We start from the raw sequence: 8790 nt of genomic DNA on the forward strand, positions 1-8790 counted from the left end.
TTCAGCACAGCCTGCTGACGTCTACCAACGCCAGTGCTGCAACGTTTCCAACTCGTAGCTGGGGTCAATCTAACAGCGGAGGAGGAGGCGGTGGCGGAGGAGGAGGCGGTGGCGGAGGAGGAGGCGGTAGAGGAGGAGGAGGAGGGGGGTGTTCTTCTCGTGTCCCTGCCAGGAATGTTAGGCGGGGAGACGAGGTACACCGGGCCAGTTTGGGAAGCAGTCCCAGCCTCAACTACATTCACCCAGTGTGCCGTCAGTGAAATGTAGCGTCCCTGTCCGCATGCACTTGTCCACGCGTCGGTGGTCAAGTGGACCTTTGTGCAAAGCGCGGAACTAAGGGCCCGCCTGATGTTGAGTGACACGTGCTGGTGCAAGGCGGGGACGGCACACCGGGAGAAGTAGTGACGGCTAGGGACGGCATAGCGAGGTGCCGCAGTTGCCATCAGGTCCAGGAAGGCGGGAGTTTCAACAAGCCGGAACGCCAACATCTCCTGGGCCAGCAGTTTAGCGATGTTGGCGTTCAAGGCTTGCGCGTGTGGGTGGTTAGCAGTGTATTTCTGCCGCCGCTCCAATGTCTGAGAGATGGTGGGTTGTTGTAAAGAAACGCCTGATGGTGCCTTTGATGGTGCAGGAGAAGGAGATAAGACAGGACCAGGGGAGGATGAGGTAGAAGTCAACAAAGTGGCGGAGGCAGATGAAGTGGTGTCCTGGCTCGTCCTCTGGAGTGCATCGCCAGCACAGTCAGCAGTGGCAGTGGCAGAGGCAGAGGCAGAGGCAGTGGCAGTGGCGTGAACGGCAGGCGGCCTTTGTCCTGCCGTTGCTGCCTGCCACTGATTCCAGTGCTTGGATTCCAAATGACGGCGCATTGAAGTGGTGGACAGGTTGCTCTTCTCAGAGCCCCTAATCAATTTCGAGAGGCAAATTGTGCAGACAACACTATATCTGTCCTCGGCGCATTCCTTGAAAAAACTCCACACCTTCGAGAAACGTGCCCTCGAGGTGGGAGTTTTTCGGGGCTGGGTACGAACTGGAACATCTTGGGAGATTCCGGGTGTGGCCTGGCTTCGCCTAAGCTGCTGACCTCTGCCTCTGCCTCTAGCTACCCTTTTTGGTGCTGCACCTGCCTCAACATCCACACTACTTTCCCCGCTTGACATCCCCCCTGTCCAGGTCGGGTCAGTGTCCTCATCATCCACCACTTCCTCTTCCAACTCCTGTCTCATCTCCTCCTCCCGCACAATGCGCCAGTCAACTGGATGCCCTGACGGCAACTGCGTCACATCATCGTCGATGAGGGTGGGTTGCTGGTCATCCACCACCAAATCGAACGGAGATGGAGGAGACTCTAGTGTTTGAGCATCTGGACACAGATGCTCCTCTGTTAGGTTCGTGGAATCGTGACGTGGAGAGGCAGGTTGAGGGACAATGAAAGGAGCGGAGAACAGCTCTGGGGAGCAGGGACAGTTTGGGTTATTGTTCTGTAAAGCTTCGGAATTTTGGGAGGAAGGAAGACAAGACTGTTGGGTAATAGGAGGAGAGGAGGCAGAGTCTGACTGGCTGCTGGACAATGTGCTGTAAGCGTTCTCTGACAGCCATTGCAAGACCTGTTCCTGGTTCTCGGGCCTACTAAGGTTTGTACCCTGCAGTTTAGTTAATGTGGCAAGCAACCCTGGCACTGTGGAGTGGCGCAATGCTTGCTGCCCCACAGGAGTAGGCACGGGACGCCCTGTGGCTTCACTGCTACCTTGCTCCCCAGAACCATTCCCCCGACCTCGCCCACGGCCTCGTCCACGTCCCTTTCCGGGAGCCTTGCGCATTTTGAATTCCTAGTTAGAAATTGGCACTGTATACCAGTAGTAAAAATTGTGGGTGCACGTAACCCCAATATATTCTTTGAATTCCCAGTCAGACACTGGCACTATATGGCAGTAGCAAGAAATGAGGGTATTTGTATTCCCAATATACTCTTTGAATTCCCAGTCAGACAATGGCACTGTATACCAGTAGTAAAAATTGTGGGTGCACGTAACCCCAATATATTCTTTGAATTACCAGTCAGAAACTGGCACTATATGGCAGTAGCAAGAAATGAGGGTATTTATAACCCCAATATATTCTTTGAATTCCCAGTCAGTCAATGGCACTGTATACCAGTAGTAAAAATTGTGGGTGCACGTAACCCCAATATATTCTTTGAATTCCCAGTCAGAAACTGGCACTATATGGCAGTAGCAAGAAATGAGGGTATTTGTATTCCCAATATACTCTTTGAATTCCCAGTCAGACAATGGCACTGTATACCAGTAGTAAAAATTGTGGGTGCACGTAACCCCAATATATTCTTTGAATTACCAGTCAGAAACTGGCACTATATGGCAGTAGCAAGAAATGAGGGTATTTATAACCCCAATATATTCTTTGAATTCCCAGTCAGACAATGGCACTGTATACCAGTAGTAAAAATTGTGGGTGCACGTAACCCCAATATATTCTTTGAATTCCCAGTCAGAAACTGGCACTATATGGCAATAGCAAGAAATGAGGGTATTTGTATTCCCAATATACTCTTTGAATTCCCAGTCAGACAATGGCACTGTATACCAGTAGTAAAAATTGTGGGTGCACGTAACCCCAATATATTCTTTGAATTACCAGTCAGAAACTGGCACTATATGGCAGTAGCAAGAAATGAGGGTATTTGTATTCCCAATATATTCTTTGAATTCCCAGTCAGACAATGGCACTGTATACCAGTAGTAAAAATTGTGGGTGTATATAGCCCCAATTCTATTGCTAGGGGACTTGCAGGGTATTTCTGGGGTGAAGGTGGGGGGGCACACCGTTGGAACGGGTATCGGGGTATATATCGGGTATACGGGAATACACTGACAGTGTATTCCATTCAGGATCCTGGGAAAGGTGGGTTGCGGCGATTGAGCCCGTCAGTGCCACGTTACACTGACAAGCTTCTCCCTGGAATTTAGCTCTTACAAGAGCTGTTGGTTGTCTTCTCCTTCCTATCCTAGCCTGTCCCTGCCTACCCAGAATCTAAGCCCTAGCTAGCTGGACGGAAACCTCCGTCCTCGGTGAATTGCAAGCTCAGAATGACGCGAACCTGGGCGGCGCTGTTCTTTTAAATTAGAGGTCACATGTTTTCGGCAGCCAATGGGTTTTGCCTACTTTTCTCAACGTCACCGGTGTCGTAGTTCCTGTCCCACCTCCCCTGCGCTGTTATTGGAGCAAAAAAGGCGCCAGGGAAGGTGGGAGGGGAATCGAGTAATGGCGCACTTTACCACGCGGTGTTCGATTCGATTCGAACATGCCGAACAGCCTAATATCCGATCGAACATGAGTTCGATAGAACACTGTTCGCTCATCTCTAATACCTACCACTCGTTTTCTGTAAATCAGGGAAAAGGGGCAGGGTAAGGAGGTACTGATTGGTAGAAGGGATTAGGACCTGTTATATGGGGGTATAAGGATGCACTATAGTGTATGGGAACATAACAAGCCATTATATGGGGGGATAAAAGAACACATAAGACCATGATATGTGGGAATAAAAGGGTATTGTACTGAATGTGGACATGAGGAACAATTATATGGGGGAATAAAGGGGCACTGTACTGTATGGGGGCAGAAGGAGCTGGTAAAAAGCTTTTGTAGTTTGTCTCCCAGTGGCAATAAATAGAGATGAGCGAGTAGTATTTGATCAAATATTACGGTATTTGAAATACTCATACTCGGTGGAGTCGAGTCGACTTTTATGTTTACCGTGTGGTATTTGACCGAGTTTGAGTATTTTGAATACCGTAGTATTGGATCGAATACCTACTCCATCGAATACTACTCGCTCATCTCTAGCAATAAATTTAGTAGCTCGCTACATTTTCCTCCAGTGTGTCGTACTACAGTAAGGTGTTGGAGTTGAAGAATTATAACAATTTGATAGATTTGTTACAAATAGGGTTGAGCCGATCTTGACTTTTCAGGATCGATTTTAAAATCCGATTTCTGATCATTTTTCATTCGAACCCGATCTTGATCCCAATTCCGATCCCAATGCAAGTCAATGGGATTTTTTTTATTAATCGGAGATCGGATTTTAAAAGTAATCCTATTCACTATACAGCATGGAATCTAACAATTGAACACTTTAATTGTTAGAATCCACACTGTGTAGTGAATCACTAAGTAGCCAGAGGATTTTTTTTAAATCCTCTGGCTACTTAGTCCCCCCTGGTGTCCACTTACCTGCAGAGATGGCTGCTCTGGGGTTCTTCTTCGCCTCACTGCCACTCCACGCTGCTCTTCTCACCTCGCTGCCCCTGCCTCCCAGGTTAGGAGAGTGTGGGCGGGTACTGGGAGGGGAGACGTCACGTCTCCCCACCCTGTACCCACCCACCCTCTCCTAAGCCACAAGCCCCGCCTTCCTAGCGCTTTAAACACTAACCTGGGAGGCGGCGGCAGCGAGGCGAGAAGAGCAGCATGGAGCAGCAGCGAGGCGAAGAAGAAAACCGGGCACCGGTGCAGCCATCTCTGGAGGTAAGAATGAATGGAGGCAGGCGGCGCGCAAGGGGTTAAGGCTGTGTGCCGGCTGCTTCCATTCATTCCTATGGAACCACAGCGGAGCCTTCACACTGAGTATACATTCTGCTCAGAATGAGCGGAGTGTATACTCAGTGTAAAGGCTAAGCAAACCATTGTGGGAAATAGTACCGATCTCGATTCCACCTAAAAAGATTGTGTTCGGAATTCCGATCGCGATCGTGAAATTTTCGTGGAATCCGATCTTTTCTGAACACGATCGCTCAACCCTAGTTACAAACAGTGGCAACATTGCCTCCAGATAATCTGACTTAAAAATATCACACATAATGGGGGAAATTCATCAATCCCTGCACACCAGTTTTGCAGTGAAGAGTGATGTGTGCCCCAACCCCCATTCTGTGCCATGCTTACCACATCATATAAAAGTGGATGGAGTAGGGCAGGGAATGGGACAGATTTGCATCAGTATGAAGGGGTCATCTCAATTTGTCCATCGGTAACTCAGTAAATCATTATTCCTCTCCACAAACAGTTCTGAAAAGTTTTATATTAGTAAAATGTTTTATGAATTCTGATACATTAGATACATTATTATTATTATTATTATTTCAAAAACTTGGCATGTATATACAAAATACAAAATGTTTTTGTCTACCCTTTCATAAAGCAAATATCTAAATAGTAAAACTGTACAAAATGATTAATCCTAACATTTAAGAAAAAAATCACAATATCCAGAAATGTATTTTTTATTAACATAATCTGTATTTTTATGGAGTTTCTATTCTTTTTCTTACACAGTGGAAGCCACAATAAGAAAAGCAACAATAGTAACAATAATGCATAATGAGGTGGTACAATGGGAGACGTCATAACTAGAGATAAGCGAGTAGTGAAATATTTGAGATTCGACATTCGTTTCGAGTAGAGCCTCAATATTAGACTACTCGATTGAATATCGAATCCCATTATAGTCTATGGGAAAAAATGCTCATTTCAGGGGAAACCACTATTCGACTAAAGGAGAGTCACCAAGTCCACGAGTAGCAGGAGGAGAGTGTTTAGGAGGAGCGCTGTGCAGTTAAAGCGCACGGACCTCATAGACTATAACGGGTCCGTGCGCTTTAACTGCACAGCGCTTGCAGTCGCGATGATATTCCGTTCGGGGAATCCTCCTGCGGACTCCTTCCAGACGGGAGGCAAGCGCTAATGTGAACTTACTCGTCCTGCAGAACCAGCATTGATTGGCCGAATGCTATACAGTGTACAGTACTCAGCCAGTCAATGCTGGTTCTGCCAGAGGCTCGTCTGTGAGGAGGTGGAGTCTAAGATCGGACCACAGCAGTCTCCATTGTGATCCGATCTTAGACTTCGCCTCCTCACAGACGAGCCTCTGGCAGAACCAGCATTGACTGGCTGAGTACTGTACACTGTATAGCATTCGGCCAATCAATGCTGGTTCTGAATCAAATCTTTACTGTGAATAGGAGTAGTATTTGATCGAGTACGAGTATTTCTAGTACCGTAGTATTTGAATACCTACTTGATCGAATACTACTCGCTCATGTCTAGTCATAACACAATGCCAACAGGAAATGTCAGGGTTAGGTTTCTCAGGGGGACATTTTATAAGATCTTTGCATCCAGTGTCCTCAAGAAGGTTGTAAGGGCCAGTATTTGGAAGGTGCCCATTTTGTGATAACTGGAAAGAGCCAGGCTGTAGACCCTGCTCATATAAGACAGACATGTCTCTAGGGAGGTGTACCAGATAAAATTCAAAGATCTCTACACATTGGAAACATATTCTTAGGGCAAAGAGACAGTGTCACTGTACTAGAGAGAAATCAAATGTCTCAGGGTTGGTTCCCATCTGTGTTGGTATTCCGTCCAGATTGCAATTGCAAGCGCCGTACAGTGAAAGCACAAGGATCCCCATAGACTTAATGGATTCTGTGTGCTTGCTGTCAGATCTCTGCGCAGAACATGCGGACAGGAAAGTAGTTTGCAATCTACTTTCCTTTCCTAATGATTCATGCGGAGATCTGGCAGCAAGCACATAGAATCCATTATAGTCTATGGGGATCTGTGTGCTTTCACTGTACAGCGCTTGCAAATGCATTTAGCATTCCATTTGGGGGATCCCCATGTGGACTCCCCGCATGGATTACCAAACGCAGATGTGAACGAAGGGTCAGACTCTGCATAGTAAATGAGAGGAGGGACTACAGGTGCGGGGAAGTTACCACCCCCCTATCACTACCCCGACTTCACCTTCACCTTCTTTGATAAGCAATGTCACAAGTCTTAGAAGGGTGGACACCACCGTCTCAACAACTTGTTGCTGTGTGCCTTAAAAAGTTTGCAAAACTAAAAGTTTTTTATTACTGTACTTAATAGTCAAATCTGGAAGTAAAATGAGCAAATTAGCTTGTTGACTTTTTAAGGACATTGCATAAGTCAAGGAACTGGACATTTGACTTCAAAAGAGGAAAAAAAAAAGTTGTCTAAGATGCATCCTCATCCACTACCATGAAGCAACTATAGGCAAGGGAAAGAGTGGTCCAGAGGAATTGTATCTCCAGGATCTCTTTAAGATGTTTCCACATAATGTAGGTAAGGAGATTTCTTTAAAACCTCTATAGCGTTGTAGCATGAGTATGATCAAAATCCTCCACGTCTAGGCTTGGGTCATTGGGCTGTTCTCCTAATGCTCTTTCAAGCCTAAAGGGGATAGATCTGAAGAAATCTTGCTTAAAATCTTGGCCCATAAAAACATAAATGATGGGATTGATGCAACTATTAAAGAAAGCCAGATTAATAATAATGGTATTTATTGTATGGAATTGAAAGTAACCTTCATCATACTTGGGTGTCAGTGGCCAGATGTAATATGGAACCCAACAGATAAAGAATCCCAATATAACAGCGGTGATGATCCTGTAGGATCTGTGAGATCTCTGGGGTCTCTTACTTGCTCTAAGTTTGAAGAAAATAGTAGCATAACTGATGGAGATGATGAGAAAAGGGATAACAAACATTGTAACTAATCTGACGTAACGAGTGATATGCTTTACATTATCGAAATACACTACAGCATGGCAACCATTGAATACGCACCATTCAGTTGGATCGTTGAAGTAGAACCCATACAAGTAAAACACTAAACCAGTCAAGACCAAACCAAACATCCAAATAAGTCCTGCAGCGATCCTCACTAGTCTACACGTCCTGTGAACCCTAGCCCAAAATGGCCACATGACTGAGACCCAGCGGTCAATACTCATGGCTATCAAAAACAGAACACTGGCCGTCATGTTTATCGTGAAGAGAAAAATACTCAATTTGCACAAAATGAATGAGGAACTTAAGGAGGAGTCAAGAGAAAGCCATTGTGCCATACGCAGAGGAAGGGTAGCACAACATAGGAAGTCCGCTATGGCCAGGTGGAGGAACCACACAGCGCTGATTGTCTTCTTCATCCTGAATCCGGCAATCCAGATGACTAATCCATTACCGATAGACCCAACAACAAAAATGATGATGTACAAGGTAAAAGACATTGGCTTTAAAATGTTGTCATCAAGAAAATTGCAAGTAGGTGTTGGACTTGGATTGTAGTCTTTGTAAGATGACCTTAGAAGACATGATAGAGTAGACATTAGACTCAAACAGCAAAAACAGGAAGTACAAATATAATAATTAACTAAAATCAGCGCGGGGGAAAAAACCTCCCATTGACTCCAAGCGGAGCGGGTGGGAAAAGGAACCCATTGAATTCAATGGGAGGCTTTTCCCCGCGCTGATTCTAATGTGCGTCCCGTACCAGAATCTTCGCAAAAATACTCCGTGTGAATGCCCCCTTAGTGAACTCTGGCACACTAGTCTTAGAAAATTGCGACACATTTTTCATCCAACAGACATTTTGATAAATTTGTGGCATAAAAAAAAATCACTTGCAGAAAGCTAAGTTAAAAAAAATTGGCTAAAAACATCAGTAAGGATAATTCGCCCTCCATGACTATTAGAATGTTACAGAATTCTCATGATGTATGTTACTCTCTGGTTAAATGTTGCTTCATTTATACCATTGTATCCAATTTTCCGCAGCGCCACCACCGGTATAAAATTCAACTTTTGTTTTTTTTGCAGGAAAAAAATAGCACTGCATGATGTTCTTAGTCAAATTGATCAGAATCTGGGCTGAAGACTTTGATTTTAGGCAAATAATAGGTAAAAAAA

At 45.4% G+C, this 8790-nt stretch overlaps 1 protein-coding gene across 1 annotated transcript; it reads right to left on the reverse strand.

The window, feature by feature from the left end:
• Nucleotides 1-7187: 7187 nt before the first annotated feature.
• Nucleotides 7188-8126, reverse strand: LOC142209883 (C3a anaphylatoxin chemotactic receptor-like). Its single transcript, XM_075278921.1, has one exon. The coding sequence runs from the start codon at nt 8109-8111 to the stop codon at nt 7188-7190; it is 924 nt and encodes a 307-aa protein (XP_075135022.1). The 5' UTR covers nt 8112-8126.
• Between the last annotated feature and the right edge of the window lie 664 nt (nt 8127-8790).

This window comes from Leptodactylus fuscus, chromosome 6 (assembly GCF_031893055.1).
Source record: "Leptodactylus fuscus isolate aLepFus1 chromosome 6, aLepFus1.hap2, whole genome shotgun sequence".
Lineage (NCBI taxonomy): Eukaryota > Metazoa > Chordata > Amphibia > Anura > Leptodactylidae > Leptodactylus > Leptodactylus fuscus.